Source organism: Gambusia affinis, linkage group LG14 (genome assembly GCF_019740435.1).
Source record: "Gambusia affinis linkage group LG14, SWU_Gaff_1.0, whole genome shotgun sequence".
Taxonomy (NCBI): domain Eukaryota; kingdom Metazoa; phylum Chordata; class Actinopteri; order Cyprinodontiformes; family Poeciliidae; genus Gambusia; species Gambusia affinis.
This window is the reverse complement of record NC_057881.1, coordinates 14,916,781-14,937,623: the sequence shown is the minus strand read 5'-3', so window position 1 is coordinate 14,937,623 and position 20,843 is coordinate 14,916,781. Positions and strand designations below refer to the sequence as shown.

Here is a 20,843-nt window from a genome sequence, read left to right as displayed (position 1 = left end):
AAGGGAGCTTCATGTCTGTTTACAGGTAATTCTATGTTTGTCCTCTTTTCCATTTTTTAAGGCGTATTTGCAGTTCAATGTGCCTTCTAGGCTCACTTTGAAAAAATAAACAATGCATTACTGTTAATGGATTTCTTCTTTTTTCCCTTTAAATAAACTTAATATAGCAAACATGCTAATTTAACTTAGCTTCTAGCAGACTCAGTGGCTTCCTTTAAAGACCAACTAAAAAACATATTTTAAAATGTGTCTTTGCTTATATTTTTGTGTATTAAATTTGTTTTGTTTTTTCGAAGCATTTGTAATTTTTCTCTGCGATGGTGTGTTGTATATTTGTCCTCTTTTCCATTTTTTAAGGCGTATTTGCAGCACAATGTGGCTTTTAGGCTTGCTTTGAAAAAATAAAGTTTGCCGCTGACTGCATTTTCATCTGATTTTGCTTTGCATGCTTTCAATAGCCCAGCAGATTCACAAAACGACGATGTGTTTAAGTATTAAAATTTGGATTGAAACACTTCAGTTTAGCTTTATAAGAAGAGTACATGAAGAGTATTGTCACCTGTTGTGTGCCAGCTTTAGGTTTTCTTATGTTGTTTCCCCTCTGTGACACCAAAGTTTCTCAAATCTTTGCAGGCGCTATCAGAAACTTCAGAAGATTATGAAGCCATGGTAAGCCCCCCATCCCCTCCCTTTCCCGCTCCGTCTTTCGGTCGGGTAACACCGCTGGCTCTCTTCTCTTCCTAACCTCGCTGCTGGAGTCTGCATGATTAAGACTCTGGCCTCGAGGGGAATTTTAACACAGGCTTCCCTTTTAAAAAAAAAAAAAAAAATGCTTAATTTTATTTCCTGCATGTGGTTTAGGCAACCAGTGACAAAAACGTTCACAAAAAAACCAAAAGAAAACCAAGATTTCTATTTTTATTTTTATTTTTTTCCTAAATTTGTACCACTTTTACCCAAATGTGTGGTTCAGCTGTTTGATCTTCACCTGAATTATATCTTGGTTCTCTTTATAAAATGGTGCTCAGGTTGAAGAGTTTGTCCATGCGCTCACATCAAGTCCTCCATTCAGCTTCTCTTTGACCTTGATGTTGTTAGTCTAAAGCTTTTATCATCACAGGACCATCCTCCATCTTTCGATAAGGATTGTCTCTGTATTTGCCTCAAGTAGTCTTCAGTTTCAGTATTTCCATCATTTCTTATTTCTCTACATTTTTTGTATGAGAACAAGCTGTTTCGTTTTCCAGGTATGCCTTACTAATTTTCCATGAAATTGTTTTCCAATTCTCTGCTGTGCAGCAGTACTTACTAACCTACTATATTTACTTTTTAGAGTAAGAACACTTATGACATCATTGACTGTCGTTTTAAATCTCTAAACCGCAGAACAGATTTTGTTGCCCATAAGGCCTAATAGTCAGGGTTGATAAAAATAGACACTCGAAGCATATCGCTCCGTGATTTAATTACAGAGGTAAATGATAGTGACCGCTAAAGATGGACACCAGCCGTCTGCGACCCTCCAAGGAAAAGCCATAGACAATGGCTGGATGGATAAAATAAATTAACCTTTGATGATATTTCATTTTGAGATCCATCTTTTGGCGTTCTTTGCTTTATTTTCCGTTAGTAAAACCGGTTACCTTAAGAAGGTTGAGCCAGGTATAAACAGCAGAGGTCAGCATTGCTTCACTTTTGGTGAAACCAAATCATGTTTATAATGTTAAACCTTTAACCACAATTTTTTTTTTTTACTTTGAGAAAAGTAATAACAAATCCCTGGTTATTTAATTAGGTCGTTCCTGCAGGTTCATGATAATCACTTATCTAATAAGTTTTTGCTTTGGCTTCCTGTCGTGCTCTCAGCCTCATCTACTTAATTTATTTCTGCTTATGTTTGTGTAACTGCATCTGTCCTGTGAAAGCAGCCCCTCTGGTCCTGAATGAACTCCATCCAGCTCCTGCTGACCTTCTGACGGTCCTGCTGGTTGCTGACAGCCATTCTGTCCGTTCTTGAGCTCAAAACTCTCTTCCATGTCTCCTGCTACGTTCGTTTCTACTTCTCTGTCTTCAGTGAGCCATTTTGCAGCCTGGAGTTTTTTTCAGGTCGCACTCTGCTTCCTCTCCCCCACCTTTCTCTCTCTCTCTCTCTCTCTCTGCTGACCGCTTGCTTCTCGTTGCTTCCCGAGGCGTCTGGGCTTTGCGTCAGAATGCTGCTCTTTGCCAACTGGTGTAGAGAAGTTTTCCGTTGTTTATGTTTGTTTTGTATCCCGCAGTTTCGGTGACCTGCTGTCCTTTACTCTGACGGCCTTTGTAGAGTTGATGGACCATGGGATTGTCTCCTGGGATACGTTCTCTGTGGCCTTTATCAAAAAGGTCAGCCAGGAAAATGCCACATTAGCCAGGCTCTACATTTATTGGGAGCCCGTGATTCTATGTGCGTGTGTGTGTGTGTGTGTGTGTGTGTGTATATATATATTTTTTTGTTTGTTCGTTTGTTTGTTTTTGTTTTATTTTTTCTTCTTGAGGCGTTTAATATATTTCAAAGTGTCAAATCTTACCATCTTTCCTGGTAAGGTCATAGTTAAATGGTATTAATGGTAAAGAAAAATTTTGTGGCTTTTTTTAATTAACTGTTATGAGTTAAAGGGTAAAATTGTAAGATTCTTTATTAATATTCACACATGCAGTACCCTTTTCACAGTTTGTCAAATTACAACAACCTGGAATTTATTAGAACGAACATAGATTTTTTTTTATACATAGTTTTTCAAGATGTTTTACAGCAAAAATCTTAGCTACTTTGCTTTCACTTTGCAACAGTTAACTACTCGGGTAGTGTATGACATAAAATCCCACAAAAAATAACAGAATGTAGAAAAATGGCTAAATGTAGAAAACGTTCAGGAGGTCTAAATACTTCCTTCTACCGAGGTACATCAGAATTAAAAGTAGACTGAGTACTTTGCATTGTTTAAAAACTCCGTGTTCTCTGATGATCTAAAGATTGCCAGCTTTGTGAACAAGACCGCCATGGACACAGCAGTGCTGCAGCGTTCCCTGGCCATCCTGGAGTCCATGGTGCTCAACAGTCAAGATCTTTACCACAAGGTGGCGCAAGAGATCACAATTGGACAGCTCATCCCACACCTTCAGGGGTATGAAATGTAACTGTTTTTGTTAACAACCCGGTTTTCATGAATCATTTCAAATAAAGCACATAATTCCTTTGATTCCAGGACTGATCAAGACATCCAGACCTACACCATCGCTGTTATCAACGCTCTGTTCCTCAAAGCTCCAGAGGAGAAGAGACAGGTGAGGCTTCCAACTGCTCCAGCTGTTCTGTCGCAGTCACCAGCAGTTTGGTGATGTAACGGTTTAAATGAGCAAATGTGTGACTTTGTGTGTGTTTTGGTTTGTTCTGTGTTCGACGATAAAAATATCTGTCTTTCCTTTCGTCGTTGCCAAAGTGATGTTCATTCTCTCATCTCTCCCTCTCACCTGTAGCCAATTACACGCTCCCCGCGTGAGCAGCGCTGGGCCCAGTGATGCACTTTTCACATTAATTATGAATAACGCTAACTCGAGGGCCAGTCTTGTGTTCAGCGGTCGGAGCTGAAGACATGTTAGGCAGAAAAAGGACATGTACAGATTCTAGAGTTGCAATGAAGCCTTCTTTGGTACTTTTTTATTTTTGTTGTTTGCAGAAACTTTTTTTCTGGGTCATCAGGCTCCATTTATAAACCCATATATAAAAATATGTGTCCACGTCTACATATATTTTTGCAGAGAGGCAGTTTCCAAAATGCAATGTTCTCTTGTTGCTTATTTTAAGAGTGTGAGCGTCAAACAGCATCTGTTTGATTGTTCGTGGTGTATGTGTGCGTTCAGAAGGACCTCAACCATCAGTGAAGCTATTATTATGGACTCCAACCCTCCTTCCACCATCCCCAGCAGAACCACAAACTGCACCACTGACAGAAATTAGATTTCTTTTTTCTTTTTTAGCGTCCCGCCACATTCACTCACTCACCCTCTCTGTCTCTGTTTCTGACCTTGCTTCCTCACTGCACACGACATGGTAGTTTGATGAGAACATTGTGGACATCCTAAATTGTCCCCTGACAGTAAGTGCACCCTTGATTAGCACACTTCGTAGTTTGCATTGTAGAAGACATCCGCTAGCGCATCTACTATCCCCTCTAAGTTTCTGTCTCGAGCTTCTTTTTCCTATTATTTTGCAGCCTGTCACTGCGTAAACTGCCATGAACTCTTTGTTCTTTTCATTTTTGCATAGAAAATCTTAAGATCAGAGGTTTGCCTTGATATGTTGTCTCACTTTTATCACTCCACACTTTCTCTTTTCTCTCTTCTTATGTTCTTTTTTTTTGTCTAAATCCGCAGGAGATGGCCCACATTCTAGCTCAGAAGCAGCTACGCTCCATCATTCTCACTGTAAGTTTTTCTGAAAGTTTATTCCCGATGTTTTCAGTTGATTTTCCCTAGTCTCCTTTTTTGTTCACCCCCAAAATTCTGACTTTTTCTCACTTTGTTGTCATAAAACCTTCCACCTTTTTACATGTTCTATTGATTAAAACATCTTTTTCTATCTTGATGTCCTCATGCAGAATGTAATCCGGAGCCCCACACCCATTAATGATGAGATGGCACATCAGCTGTATGTGATGCAGGTGCTCACCTTCAACCTGTTTGAGGATCGCATGATGACCAAGATGGATCCTCAGGACCAGGTTTGGATCCCGCCGAAAAGAATCTTGAAATTAAGAGAATTAAAATGTTAAAAGTATAAAAGTACTTTTGTTTAAAAAATATATACATTTTGAGTTGAACACCATAAACTGAACCACCAGCTTTTACGGTCATTGAAGAAAGTTTATTAAAAAAAGAAAAAATATTTTTCTGAAACTTTAGCTTTGCATTGTGTTCAGATAGATCCAGCACAAAACCTCTAAAGTAGATTTTTAATAAATGATGCTTAGTTTGTCTCAGACTTGGCAGAAGAAACAATATTTGTGCAGCTAATTAACCAGAGTAGTATTGTGCAACAACTTCCAAACATCCATCCATCCATCCATTTTCTATTCACCCTGTGTCCCTAATGGGGGTCAGGAGGGTTGCTGGTGCCTGTCCCCAGCTAACGATCCGGGCGAGAGGCGGGGTTCACCCTGGATAAATAAATTAAATAAAATGCCTTTATTCATCGTGGCATGTATGTTTTTATTGATTAGACATCAGTGCACTTTCCTTGCCATTTAACAGCAGCAAACTCTGTCTTGTCCAACTGGATTGTACCGTGTGAGATAATGACCTCCGTCGGTCATTATGTAATCAAGCTGTCAAAATAGGTACAATAATCACCTTTTATATTAAGAAAAATGGCCTCACATTTGACCTCAGATATTAAAAATAATGGTGGTAATAACAATTAACAATATTGATTTGGCCTCTTAATAAAACAGTGTGTGAAAATGGTTGTTGACCCTCTTAATTTCATAAACTGCCAGACAGCTCAGATGAGTCAGCAGGATTCTTACCTTATAAAGCTCTGAATGGAATAAAGTGCTCTCTGGTTCTTGAGCTGCACTTTAATATACCCCCCTCTGTGTGTTCAGGCTCAGAGGGACATCATCTTTGAGCTTCGAAGAATCGCCTTTGATGTGGAGAGCGAGCCCAACAACGGAGGCAGCATCGAAAAACGCAAATCCATGTACACCAGAGACTACAAAAAGCTTGGCTTCATTGTAAGTTTGACCTGTGTGTGTGTGTGTGTGTGTGTGTGTGAGGTCTTTTTTTTAAGAGCTGTAGAAGAATAAGTGTGTGTCTATATATATATATATATATATATATATATATATATATATATATATATATATATATATATATATATATATATATATATATATATATATATATATATATATATATATATATATATATATATATATATGTATATATATATATATATATATATATATGTATATATATATAATAATGAAGACCAAACTTGATTTAAACAAAAATGCTACCAACCAAAACACACCTACAATTTATGATCTTGCAGTTCAAGTAAACATACAGTAAACACTACATACATATAGTCACTGGAGGTACTTTATGCTTTTCTAACATATATATATGTTACTTACTGTTATTGCTGTTCTAAGTTTATTTTAAAAATATTTTATTAAAGTATTCTTTAATAAAATATTATTAAAGATTACTAGTTCAGTTAAAAACTGAACTAGTAATACTTTGCACACTTTGTTTTTATTGATTCTTGGTTGGCTGAGCATAAAATAACAAAGGTTCACAATTAAGAGGCAGTTGTGTGTGTTGAGTGTCGCTCTTTATTTGTGTTTTTCTAGAATCATGTCAATCCAGCCGTGGATTTTACCCAGATTCCTCCAGGCATGATGGCTCTCGATAACATGCTTTACTTTGCCAAACACCACCAGGATGCTTACATCAGGGTAAGCACGCACGCACACACACCATGCACACACGCACACACACACAAAGTGGAGTTGTGTTGATGCATCCTGTGGAGGGAGCTGTGAATGTTTTTTTTTTTAGGTGTTTGGTCTATTCTACTTCTATCGAACTTTTTTTTTCTCTATCTTGGCCATTTATTTGTAATTTCTTCCTCATTTTGAAAATTTCAAACCAATAAAATTACAATTAAATGTTGCTATAAAAATGTTACTCTTGCTCAGTAGAACTTGATTTCAAAACCACCTTCTCCTCTGCAGAAAGTCTGCAGAAAGTCTTTATTATCATTCTAACATGGGAGCAACCCCAACACCCCAATAATTTTCCTATTAAATCTGTCACTGCCTGAATAGGCTGAGACCTTCATGCCAATTTGCCATCACCCAAATGATACAAGTGTGGGCTTTTCATACATTTGCCACTGACAGCGTGACAAAAAAATGCAGCATTGTACGCTTATCCTCCTCCTCCATTATTACAGCACTTCCAAAAAAAAAAAAAGTCCTTGCGTCCACAAACCGCAATTAATTTTTTGGGACTTTTCTGTGTTAATCCAACAATAAGGTGGAAAGTGGAAGAAAAGACTGCATGATTTCCAAAATGTATCAGCAGTTTTTTTTTAGTTTTTTTTTTTACTTCAGCCATTTTTAGTTTGATACACCTACATGAATTTCAATGCAACCAACTACCTTCGAAATCCCCTAATTGACAGCTGTTCAGATTTATCTCAGCATAAATCCTGCGGTTCTGTAAAGACGACATACATTTTATATATATATATATATATATATATATATATATATATATATATATATATATATATATATATATATATATATATAGTTTTTTTTTACATAAAATTCTAATTAATTTTCTTGTGACATGTGTGAAGAGGTTGGCGAAGTGAAGAGTCTGCCCTTTAAAATGACATCCTGAAGGATGGGAACAGGAGCAAGAGCAAATGGGTGCAACACTCTGGGTCAAAGGGCCTTCAAATGTCATTTCACTTTAAGAAATTTCTTTCCCCTTTTTCCATCATGTGGATTTTCCAGATTGTCCTAGAGAACAGCAGCAGGGAAGACAAGCACGAATGCCCATTCGGCCGCAGCAGCATCGAGCTGACCAAGATGCTCTGCGAGATCCTGAAAGTCGGCGAACTTCGTAAGTCACCATCAGCAAAAACAGACGCTGGCCAGAGATCACATGTTCACACAAATTCCTCATTACAAACATTGGTACTCTCTGCTTAATGTACTGGAGAGCCAAACAAAATCTCTTTGCCTATTTTCACTCCACTTTACTTGTTTAAATGGGCAGCTTGTTCTCAGCTCTGCTCCAGACTGACCCCTGCTGCTGCCGGTGGGAATGGAGGAGGCAATTTTAGCTTCTGTTTTTAGGTTGACGTGCCCTTTTCCACAGCTCTTGTTGTTTATTTTATTTTTATTTCTATTTTCCAAGGTTACTGCAGGATCCATTGGATGATTCTCTAAAACATGTCCCTCATTTATTTTTAAGTCCTGAGTGAATTTTGGCTCTAATGCACCTCTGGCTGTATAGAAGATGAGAGAACTGCTCCAATTATTATAAATCTACCAGCCTTAAGAGAATCAGTGGCTGAATAGAGTAGCAGGATACATTTTGTATGTCTTCATGTGCTTTGCAAATGTATTTTTTCCTATTTTGTGTTTTTCTCTTTCGGTCATCTGAGCTTTGTTTTTTCTAATATTTGACATGTGTTAGCCTTTGCTGCAGAGCTCTTGCTTTTTCTTTCTTTTTTTTAATTCAGCTTCTTTTATTCATTCCATATCCATCGTGTCTCTTTCTTCTTGCAGCCTGAAATTTCTTTCCTTTAGTCTTAAATGATAAAGATTTGAGAATTGCTTTGTCCTCATTCTTTCTATGAATTTTATGTTTTAAGAAAGCCTGAATAACTGCCCTGACCTTGACTTGCTGTTCTGAGGTTTCCCCTGGTGGTTGCGCTCTTTGCTGCATCTGTTATTTGAGGGGGTTGCGTCCATAAATATTAATTAGAAGCTACAGCGTGTTTTACAATTGTTTAAACTGACAGCAGCTATAGAAACAAGAATAGGAGCCCATGATCTTCAAAGAATTATTTATATAAGTGCATTATTTGCTTAAAATGATAAAATATGCACTTTGAGTGTTGTGAAGTATGCCACGTGAAACAAAAAACATCAATGCAGTAAGACATAAAAGAGAATAAAGTGAGCTTGTTTTATTGGATGCCAAATTTTTAGCGTTTGATCCTTTTCTGTCTGGGCTTGAGTTAATATTTTCACAGAACTGGACTATATGAGCCTGTCCTACATGCTCTCCATCATTTTCTTTGCCAAAAGTTGAACATGTTCTCATTTTGTTTCAGTGCATTCATACGCTACCTGGTATTTACTCGGGTCCAGTGTTGCAGGCTATAGTACATACTTGTAAAGTGGAATTAAAATGACACCTGTTTTAAAAGTTTTTTTTTTCTTTTTTTTACAAATGAATATTTGAAAAATGTGGCATGAATTTGCATTCATCCTTAAAGTTGGTACTTTGAACATCCTTCAGTGCAATTACTGCCACAAATCTACCAATATTGTATATCCTGAGATAGAAATATTTCATTCTTTACAAAACTGCTCAGCTTGTGTGATACTGGATGAATAGTGTCTAAGAAACATCACTTTTATTTCCAAGTCTGGACTTTGTCTGGATCACTATAACATCAGTATGTTTTAACCCAAACCCTGCAGTTCTGGCTGTATGTTTAAGGTTGTTGTTTTGTTGCATGGTGCGCCTCCGACAGGATTGACCTTGGTCCTGACTCCACCAGGTCTCCCTGTAGGTACATTGTGTTCAGCATGAACTAACACCATGAAGGTCAGATCCATCTTGCAGCTCCTCCAGAGTTACCAATCATTTCGGCTGCTTGTCTGATAAGCATTCTTTCTTTGCCTGTTAGTTGGGTTTAAGTGGATCGCTAAGTTTGTGTCATACTCTTTTGATTTTTGCTGGATGGATTAAACAGTGCTCTGTGAAATACCCAACACTTGGCACCCTAGTTCAGACTTATCCACAGCTTCCTCTCTGACTTCTCAGCTGTGTTCCTTAATCTCCATGATGCTCTTTGTTCACTAATGTTCCCTAAAAAACCCTAAAGGCCTTCACAGAGCAGCTGGACTTATTCTGAGATCCTGTCACACATGCATACATTAAAACATAGTAATGAACTATGGAGTTGAATTGATGTAGCGTAGGCCAAGGGAGCAGGTGCTGAGGGAGTAACACCGGATCATTTATGGCTCTACTCCTGTGTGTGTGCGCGCGTGTGTGTGTGTGTGTTCTCTGTGAATATGCAGCATGTGTGTTGGTGCTTCATTGTGCTCTTCCCAGAGGGAAGATGACAAGGGGAATGAGTCCCAGCTCCACATTGAAACTGTCATCATTCAGTTGACCTTTCCGTGGGGAAACATAGAAACTCCTGACACTAATGAGGATGTTGGAGGCTGTGTGTCTCTCTGTAGTGTTTTATCAGTTTTGATAGTGTCCTATTTAAGTTGGCACTCTTTCTATAGAAAAGCACAAGAATAATATTGTGAGACTTTTTTTTTTCTACTTCCAATGTTCACACTGCAGGGAGTACATTTTCTATATTTCTTGATGATTATGGCATTCTGGTATTTATATATATATATATATATATATATATATAAAAAATCTGGGGCAAATCCGTTTAAGTCATGAAATTAATAACCAGTCTGTGAAAGGGTTTTAAAACCAGAAAATCAATATGAGAAAAAAGAAATCCAAGTAACTTACCAAGAATTTGGTTTCCAAATATATTTATTTAGTGGGTAAAGACAAAAAAAAACAATAGTTTTACAAATCAAGATTTTGAAAATGTCTGTGTTAATCTATTGCTTTTACAATGCATTCCCCTATTTCATGTCTGTTTTGCCTTTTGGTCCCAAACTACGTCCATTACTTACTGGAAAACTATTATGTACCAAGTACTCAAATATTTAGTACCGTTTTTTGGGCTCCTTTTCAAGTTTTACCAACACCTCACCATTTTATTTCTTCCTACTTCCTTTAAAGCCTGCTATACAAACCTTTTTCATATATATTCTTAATCCATAAAATTTTAAGTTTTAGTTCAATGAAAGTTAAATATTTTATGCATTTTGGAGATGAAATGCAGATGGTCACAAAAATGCTCATCTATAATCCAATTCAATTGTTTGGGATATTAGAGTCTGAAATCCTAATTTACCCTTTATTGCCAGTAATATTGATTTTCATTCCAGTTTGGGCTGAAATCATCCAAAGTAGTTCATATTTATTAAAATTATGAATTCAAGTCGTGATCTAGACGGTAACTTCCCCATTGTTCAGCAGGAGGAGAATATAATGTTGAGGAAGCTATGAAACAGTAGCATATTATTGTAATAAATATTTTATTACAATAGTTTAGTTTTTTTTTTTTTAGTATTCTGCAGCAGAAACAAATGTCAAAACATTTTTAATCATCATCTTAGACATGAGCTAAGGTGAACTGTTCAACATATGGGCGACTGTGGCTCTATGGTAGAGTAGTCGTCTTGTAATCGGAAGGTTGTAGGTTCGATTCCAGCTTCCTCCTGCCACATGTCGATGTGCCTCTGGGCAAGGCACTTAACCCCAAATTGCCTACCGATCTGCGTATCGGTGTTTGAATGGGTGTGTGTTTGTGAGTGCGAATAGGTGAATGTGACTCTAGTGTAAAGCACTTTGAGTGGTCAAAATGACTGGAAAAGCGTCCATTTACCATTTATCACATAGATAAAAAGTGACACAGAGCTTCTTAAAGATTTAATTTATGCAAAAAAGCAACCCAAAAAAAAAAACCTTGAATCTGTTAAACTAAAAGTTTCTTATTAACAAGGGAAATTCCAAAATCCATAAAAGTTCTTTGGTGTTGTTTCCTTGCACTTCATCGGTTGTGGATAAGGACAGAAGAAAGAGACAGCAGATGAATGTTGACGGTGCTGACGTCTTTCTGGCTCGCTTCTAAAATGTTCGTATTTGACTCTGCTGCTCATGCAATCTGTTTTCATTCTCCACAGAATCAAATATTTCTTTTTAAGGAAATACAAAAAATAGGTTTCTTCAATGTTTGATGAGCGCCCTACCAGTGCAGCATTCAAATTTCAAGATTCCCCGTGTTTATCTAATTAATTTTGGTGAAATGAGTTAAGCTTTTGTATTTGAATTGGATGCAAGTGCTCTGAGTCTCTAAATAATTCATAACACACTGCAGGTATCTCTCTCACCTCCCTCCATTAAATCATACTGTTTCCCCCTCACATTTGCTGATGCCCTGCCTCAGATCCCTAAAAGATTAATTGTGTCACCGTGTTTCTGCTGGAGCACGGAGCTTAATGGAATCTGCGACTCACCGAGCCACGTCTTCTCCGACTCCCCGGGTTTAAGTCGGCCTATGTAATATTTATAAAGTTATTTTGAAAGGGTCAGACATGGTGAGTAATGGCCCTGCTTGGTGATTCACAGCGTGCCTCCTCAGCAGCGGGGATAGAGAGCTGGGTTTGGTGAAGCACGGCAGGTCCAGGCATGGATAGAGATCCGTCCACAGATGTGTATGTTCACGTGTAGGCCAGAGATCCGGCAGAATCCCGTTTCGAATCTGTCAGTCGAATTAAGTCATGGCTAGATTTTTACATGTCAACTTCTTCAAAAAACTAAAACTAAACCAGAACAAGTCACTAAATTATCTGTCTACTTAAGCTAACGGGTAAAGAAACACCCCTGCAGTAAACCTAACATCAAAGCCCAAGACAGCCGAAACAAAATATTTATCCAATAGTCCAGCTTCTTCATCATTCAAATTTTCTGATATTTGCAGTTTTGTATTATAATATGAGGCCAGTATTCTTGATTTGGATCTATGTTTAGTCCTGACAAGAACATTATTATAGATCTCTGGTTGGTGCACTAGTTAACTTGTGAGGATTAGGCATGAAGTAGAAATGGTTTTAGTTTTGATTAATTAGAATAACATAAAACAAAAATCAATGCCACATCCCGGTGCAACAAGTTTTGCGAGCTTGTGTGTGTTTCTCAGAAATAAACGTGCGCTGCATCCAAAGCCATGAGATGACTCAGCTATCCAAACTTACCGAGCTGACAACTCTCTCTGTAATTAGATTTTTTTTTTTCTCTGGCAACATCAAACCTTCGCTCACACACTCCTACACTCACATAAATATAACCATTGAAAAGTGTCCAAGTGTGAGATGAAAATATTGTTTGGACTGGCCCGCTGTGTCAGATGCAAGATGTGTGGAGTTTTTCGAAACTCACCACAAACAAACCGTTCACGATTTGTATTTATATAAAATCGTTATCATATAATCATGAAAAACCCCTTAACTGAATATTGGTTATTTTTTGTCGGTAGGATCTCTGTATTTGAAGTTTATCTTGTTATTTTTTGGGGGGTGGGGGGCTTTGCAGGTAGTTTCAAAACTTGTTTTTAAATCGGAAATTAATGTTTCTTTTGTGGAAGATTCAAAGTAAAAATTTCTAGAATCTTCCCCTGACATTCATGTTCTGTTAGAAAATATGACTCCTATCTACCAGAATCAGCAGGGTTCATAGTCTTTTGTATTTCACCGTAGTCGAATGGCACAATCGGGATCAGAGCCACACTTAGGTTAGAATATAAAACACAGAAAATAATACACAATATCAATGACATTAAATCATATGTGAAATGTTAGTGTTTTATGATTATTTATCACTGTAATTCATCAAAAATACTTAGCTAATGAGAAGACTAAATTCATATGCAATAGTTATTCTGCATGGGATGGTTTTTTACATGTATGAAATTGAAGTATATTTTAATGGTTTAGGATGAAACTGGTTTATGAACTGATGAAGGGTGGATTTTACTCAAAGCCCTCTGTGACTCTCTAGGGTTTTTTTTTTTTTTTTTTTCGACAAAATGTTTGTCTAATTTGTAAACATTAGTGGTCTGTGAAGCTGATCTCTTATGAAATGATTAGATTAGAGCTGGGAGTCCTTGTTAGAAGTCTCCTTCGATTAATCACGAGCAGAGTGGCTGATGGCAAATGGAGTGAAGGCCAAGCAAAGCACTGCCAAGTATCCTTCAAGCTGCAGCTTGACCATCATTTTGGCACTCAGCAACCACTTCTCTTTGAGTCTGTTGGAGTTAAAGCTGTCTACTCTGACTTTTTGTGGGTTGCTTCAGTTCAGACATACCAGAAAGGGAGTGATCCAAAACCAAACTGCACATAACTTGATTCAAAACGGGAGAAACATTGTGATTAGGCAAGAACTGTTATAAAATTATAACAGAATGATGACCTTAAGTAAAAAAAACAAACACTTGCAGCACATTGGCATTTGCACCAAATATTTAAGGAAAAAAGAATTATATAACACAATTACAATGGTTACCAAGCTGTAATTGCAATTTGGTAACTTGTAACTTTACAAAACTTTAGTCTGCCATTTATACTGGAAACAGTATGAAGTTAACTTTTTAATAACATGTAGGGAATTAAGTCTTTTAAAAAATGTGCATCATAAAATCTGCCCTGTGAGGCAAAGTACATAAGCATTCCTGTTTTCCCCAGCTTGAAAGGTTGGCTTGTGAATTTACTTTCTTCCTTTTGAGTGCAGACAACTCAGCTGTGATCAGATAACTTTTAGTCAAACTGCTTTTGTGTTTCTGTGCCTCTTGGTGCCTCCTGTTCTGGTAGCTGAGCACATATCTGCATTTCAGTTGGAGAATCCCTCGCTGTTTTGTGATGCTCACACCATTCTGCATCTGCATTTGGGCAGACTGGGGACCGATTGTGTATGCATAACAATGAGTCACAACATCTGAAGTATTTTTGCAGATTTCACTGAAATGAGATTTAATACAGAGCACACTGGAGCTACATATCTGATATATTAAAATGGGAGATGTGTCTTGTTTATTAAGTAGCCGTGACGTGTTTGGGGACAAATCCACAAAGCTTTAAGCGACACAAGAATTTCTGTTTCTAAAAAAAGGAAAGTGTGCGGATTAATTTAATACTGGTGTCAGTTTAGAGAACTGGTCTTTTCCCTTAATGATCCTCGTTGGATTTTACTTTCTCTCCATCTGTCACCGCTACCCGCTGATTTTGCCCATTCCTAAATGAGTCCCATCATTTGTGAGGTGAACCTGCTTATCATATTTCATTAACCTAAATGGGAAAACGGAAAAGAGGAAGGGAAAAGTGTGGTTGAAAAACTATCCACTCAGTGACACAGATAACTGTTGCCTCAAGAGGATTGCGAAGCTAAAGCTATTTAAGAGTTTGTTGGGGATTTACAAGGTATGGACTGTAACTTTTCTATTTACACACAGCACATGGCGTCAGCCGTCAAATTTATTCATTTTGTTAAATCACTCCTGAACCACAGACCAGATCAGGACTGGACTCAGTCCTCTTTTCAGACATTTCAGTAAGGAGTCAAGGTCCCAGTGTCAAGAGGAGGAGTGGTCAGGCACAGAATGAACATTACTTGAGGTTCAGTGTGACGTTTCCACGGTCAGCAATGATTTAAGGAGCCATGCTATCTCCTAATGTTGGTCGACTGTTTTTATCAAGGTTTAATGGTCAGCAAACTGCCCTGACTTATTCACCAGGGAGAATATCTGGTCCCGCCATACTGATACAAGGCAAAAGAAAGTACAAGTGTACAAGCTTTACAGCAAATGAGCATAATTAAAAAATCATTTTTCATTGTTCTTATGTCATTTTCAGATTTTTTAGAAGCAAAGTTTTCAGTCTTCTTGGCTTTAAGCTATAAATATATATATATTAATTCTTAGGACTCTTGTACTGCCTCTTTTAGATTTCTTACTCTAAAGTCGAAACTGTCCACTGACTCCTTTCTGCCTTGTTTTATTAGCTTCACTGAGGAAATGCTCAGATTAAAAGGACAAGTATAACACATCTGCCTCTCTTGGGAGGTATGTGTCTCATAAAATCTTTATCATTAGTCTTTCACACTTCACAGAGCTTATGCTTAAAAGCTCAGAGGTCTTTCATTTTTAAGTTACGCATCAATCTTCCAAGGTTGCGTGCGTTATTAATAAGTTGAATTCTTATTTCAAGTTAAGTTTACACACTGGATGAACGGATATGTTAGTTATTTCGGTGTTTAATGCTTCTCTTGCGGATTTATTCAACGAGATATGTAGAATGTTCCAAAAACAGATTAAAGGGCAGAAAGAGCCTCAGAAGCCCTGTTCACAGCTCATTATAACGCTGTGTATTAATATTTTATGCCTGCTTGGTGATGCTACACTGTTTCTTGCTGCATCTTGATAAGCACTCAGCCGAGTTGCTAAGTCAGGTAATCCTCTCCGCGTACCTGCTGCCTTGCCATCCACATCTACAGACGCAACCGGAGTAAAAAAAAACACGTCGCTGGTTCTGCTCTGCTGACACACAGAGGAACCCCTCTTGTAACAGTTGGACATGAAGACACGCTGGGATTGTAATTAGTGGAACGGCAGCGCTTTCTGCCATCTCTTCATCGTTTGGCGGGGCTGCAAGGTGACTCCGAGGGTCGATTCGCCCACTTTGTGCACACACCCACACGGTCGCAAATACACAGTGGGCCTTGACAGATGTCAGAGTGGCAATCAGCCCACATGTGCCTCTTATGTTCCTGTTTGATACACAGTCACACAACTACTCAAGTGCTTAGTCACTTCGGTTTTGTCCTGGACCTCACTGTGTGGTCACCGGTTGAGTAATCGGTTGATGTCACAGAACCCTCCGAAGCTGGACTGTAAGGGGACTTTTACGACTGCTGCATTCACACACAAGGCACTAGTTGGCCATTTTGTTTTAGGTGCATGCAAGTCAGCACTGGTCTTAATAGCCAAACAGATGGTAAAGGAGGGGCGGAGGACCAGAAAGGACTCCCTTTGAGGCTGGAGATGCACCAATCAGTAAACCAGAGATCAGAACTGGTCAGTTTTCCCTTGTTTATTTCTGACCACTGGTGGCATTCAGCTGACAGCATTAGCACTTGTTTTGTCAGATAAAAACAAATAATGGTTATGGGCCTGATGCTTTGACGATCTCAAGATTCCTTCATTTTCTGTTTCCTTTCCTATTTGTTTTTCTTGATTATTAGGACTATTTTTCTGTAGTAGTTAGAAATAAAATTCTGTCAATACCAGCCCACATTTTCAAGACAACAAAGCATTTTTTTTTTATCTTTTGTCCCAAACAAAGACAGCAGAGCTTTTGCTGAAAAATAGAAATTGAAGTTGCTCTATTTTTATAACTGAAATGTGATGTGATTTTTTTTTTTTCACCATAAAATAAATAAAAATTGGCAACAGCGTAAATGTAGAATATACTGCACTGTACTTGAACATTGCTAAGTATTTTTCTTAAAACAATGTTCTTCCCATTGCATTGCAAGAAACCCTTTGCTATGACCTTGAAAACGATGTGCTCCATGTCATTGCAACATCAGAGCCAGTCAAAAACAAAAGCACAGCTCTGTCTTACTTTCCTGTTCGTGGAAATCCTGCTGCAAATAACCCTCATGGTTCTCCAGGAACCACTGATGGAGATGTTTTATACTTAGTTGGCTGGTTGCTCTGTTTGTTACCCAGCCTCCATCAGCAGGCACACTGACTCCACTCTGTACTCTGTTCAGCTCCTACTATAGCATCACTTTTTACATTTTATATTTATTGCTGGCAGATTGTTTTCTTAGGAGAAACCTTACCACAAGAGTAAATTGCAGAAATTTAGTTATTAAAGAAACCAGAAACCACTTATTTTCCCCTGATTCTGTTGTTGAAGTCAATCATTTGGTTGATTCGTTTGTTTATTTTAGCTCTGTCCTGTGGATTTTGATTCTCTGTAATCTCACTTTTAGTGACAAAATCCCAAACTGACCTAATATTGTTGAGATTAGGGTAAATCTGCACCATCTGTAGCAAAACCCATTATTTCTCCGAGTCTTATAAACCCAATCCCATTTCATCTCTTGCCCTCACTGCGCAAAAGGCAAGTAGCTTTTCAGCTGAGTGTGATATAGAGCATTATTTTAGTTGAGACTTTAAGTTCTGCTGACCCAAATGAGCATATGGTTGAGACCAACCTAAACCGGCCATCATCGTGTCCAGTTACCCACTTTATGAGCGCGTTAACATCTGGCTGTGCAGATGGATGAAACTATAGAGGACAAAGCAAACTCATTAGGGTTCATTAAGCATTCAACCAGACTGTGTGCTGCAGACCCATATGCGTTACCCAATAGATTAATAAATTCTGACTTTAAACAAGTCACAGTTCACACCTGCCCCGCTGAGCCGTTATCTGGTTACAGGGAGAGTTTAGGGTCCCTGTGGTGATATTTATCCCAACAGCATCCTGCTACGATCGTCCTGCCCTTGCTTTAGTTTTAGATGCTTTGAACATTGCGTGTGTGTTTTTTTAAATGTATTTATTTTGTTATCTATTTTAACCAAAGAGTTTAATTTACTGAATTGGCAGATGTTGCATTTTCTAACAAGACAGCAAGTTGACAAAAGCGTCAACTTCTCCAATAATTCCTTCTCTTTATCTTCTGCGCTGCAAAAACTTTCCACTAAATTAAAACATACATCATTTCCAGAAGGTTAAATGAAATCTTTGGAATTTGATAGAAAATAATTCCTACATTCAAAACAGATGACTTTCAGCTGATTAATATGTGCATCCTGATAACAAATTATATGCATCACCATACATAATAAAGCAGTTTTCTTTGAAGGACACTGTGTTAACCTGTTTCTTGTCTCAGCCCTGCTGCTTGGACTCTTGCTTAGCCTCGCAAGAAGTATTAAAACTGTCTGCGAGGGAGAAATTTCTGCAGAGTCTCTTGAGACGACTTGCTGTCTGTACCTTTCAAATGAGCCTTGACATGTCATTCCCCTTCCCCTTGCTGCTTCACTGCGCTGACTCTATCAGTAAACAGCCTTGTAAGCTCAGAGTTCAACATGCCTAATCAGTTTTGCTAGTGTGCCAAAACAAGATGATTTATTAGAGAGAGATTTTTGTCTGATCCTGTTTCCTTTTCCAATTTCTTTAGCGTTTTTATTTTATTTTATTTTTTTAGCCATGAGTGAAACTCTGTTGGCTAAGCAGGTTGTCGGCATCTCTTTTGGCTCCACTCCATTAGTTTTCCGACCGACTGCCGGCTTTGGTGGCCCATCCCATCCCAATCTCCACCATGTCCTCCACGTAATCGTCCATCCATCACTTGAAATCAAGGCCCAGGTCTCTGTGCCTGTGGGCTGATGGCATCACTCATTATACTGTGAAGTTTCAATTGCTGCCCGACCCTTTCCATCCAATTTCATGGCTCCTCGCGGTGGCCGGTGCCCCTGCTGCTCCACTCTGAAACTCTTTAAATGAACCAACCTTTGGCTTTGAGCCGCCACTCACTCTCGCTGCAAGGCGAGAGCGCGGCGAATGCAGTTCGAATGAATGTCAAGGCTTGTTATTGTACCTTTGGGTTAATACAGTTTGGGTACTCAAGAGCCCAGTCTCTATTTTTTTACACTCATGTCAAATCCACTCCCACACAAAACCTGGGATTAAAGTGGTTCACTGCTCTGCTAATGGAGAAAATAAACAGGTTTTGGGTCTGGGGATAAGAAATGCATCTTGACTTAATTTAGCTGGAACCAGGTTTTGGACTGAATTTGCCTCGAGGGGACATTTTGAATTTGATGAGTGTGTTCGATTTCAGTTATGCTCTCATCACAATTAAGTGGATTCTCTGTGGAGGTTCTTGGCTTTTTTGGAACAAATTTGTCTCCTTCTATAGTTATAGTGGGAAAAAAATGTAATTCATAAACAGCATGCGATATTTCACACTGCTAGAGAGTTTGAATTTAAATGTGGATCATCAAAATACTTGAACCCAACTATTCATGTGTCAGGCTGAATTGAGGTGTTTATAAACATGGTCGATTTTGGTGTTTGAATAAATTGGAGTGAGAAACCCCAGTTCAAGGAACCTTGAATTAACACAAACGTGAAGAATCATAACATGATTAATTTGGCATAATTTAAAATTCCTGCTGCGAATATAATTCCTTAATAAAGGTGGTCATTCTCCTCCAGTTTTTATCTAATTACCAAAACATTGACTAGAATAATAAGACCAAAACGTTTTGTGGTTGTTGAAACCATAACACTTGACATGCTCATCAGTAGTGTAAGCCGTCTCTGTGAACATAACTAAAGTTATGAATTTCAAACTCTAAGAGTCTAAGACATTTAGACAGGTAAAAATGATTTAAATTAAATGTATAAAAAACAACAACAAACAAAACAACAACAAAAAACCTGTAACATTGCTGTGCTAATAACACATTAAATTATTTGTACCCTTTGCAAATAATTATCACTTGCCTCTTTAATTTCCACAGCCAGTGAAAACTGTCATGACTTCCACCCCATGTTCTTCACCCACGAACACTCCTTTGCTGAATTCTTCTGCATCTGCATCCAGCTGCTCAACAAGACCTGGAAGGAGATGCGAGCCACGAGCGAAGACTTTAACAAGGTAGGCCGCATGGCTTTGCTACTGGGGTCGGGCTTTTGTTTCATGCTGATAAGAGTTTTGAGCCATGTGCTCTACTTATAAACTATTTACTGGACAGTCAGAGGAGACACACATGTGGATGCCTCTTTTTTTTTTTTTTTTTTTCCCCCACCGTAGAAAGTGCTTTGTTTCAATACATATACTTTGTAAAATTCTTGGTTTTTTTTTTTGTTTGTGTACTTATATTTCCAGAATTTCTCATTAGGCTTACAATTGATATTAAATCGCCATTAATTTAAAACACAATGAATTTCATATGTTGTCCTTCTTTTTTTGTATTATTGGTTTGTAGTGCATTTACATTGGACTGAAAGTTTGAATTACACTTGACACTAGGATTTTTATTTCATATCGAGACTTCTACTTACAAACAAGTCGGACACATTCAGCATTGCATTGATTCCTGATTTACTGATACATTTACTGGAACATTTTTTCTTTAGGTGTTGTGATAATTATTAATAGAGTTTTACTTTTTAATTAATTAATGTCTTGCTAAATAATGACATAGTGCTGCTTTATTGGCTGTACAAGGTCAAATTCAGTATAGTCACAATCTTTGATGCTTAATTACAGAGATCAACTTATTTCTCCTTTTTTTATAGTAGGTGAAACAAATGTACAAAAAATGTCTA

At 37.9% G+C, this 20,843-nt stretch overlaps 1 protein-coding gene across 5 annotated transcripts in view; it reads left to right on the top strand.

Moving 5' to 3' along the window:
- elmo1 (engulfment and cell motility 1 (ced-12 homolog, C. elegans)) overlaps positions 1-20,843 on the top strand; it is a 103,466-nt gene that overhangs the window by 55,484 nt on the left and 27,139 nt on the right. For 3 of the 5 annotated variants that reach the window (XM_044138680.1, XM_044138681.1, XM_044138678.1), the window contains exons 7-16: positions 634-669; positions 2,277-2,376; positions 3,007-3,158; positions 3,240-3,318; positions 4,408-4,458; positions 4,632-4,754; positions 5,637-5,765; positions 6,390-6,494; positions 7,566-7,674; positions 20,033-20,169. In XM_044138680.1, the coding sequence (XP_043994615.1) occupies positions 634-669; positions 2,277-2,376; positions 3,007-3,158; positions 3,240-3,318; positions 4,408-4,458; positions 4,632-4,754; positions 5,637-5,765; positions 6,390-6,494; positions 7,566-7,674; positions 20,033-20,169 (1,021 nt within the window). The remainder of the gene's footprint in view (positions 1-633; positions 670-2,276; positions 2,377-3,006; positions 3,159-3,239; positions 3,319-4,407; positions 4,459-4,631; positions 4,755-5,636; positions 5,766-6,389; positions 6,495-7,565; positions 7,675-20,032; positions 20,170-20,843) is intronic. The other 2 variants (XM_044138683.1, XM_044138682.1) reach the window with 1 other exon arrangement.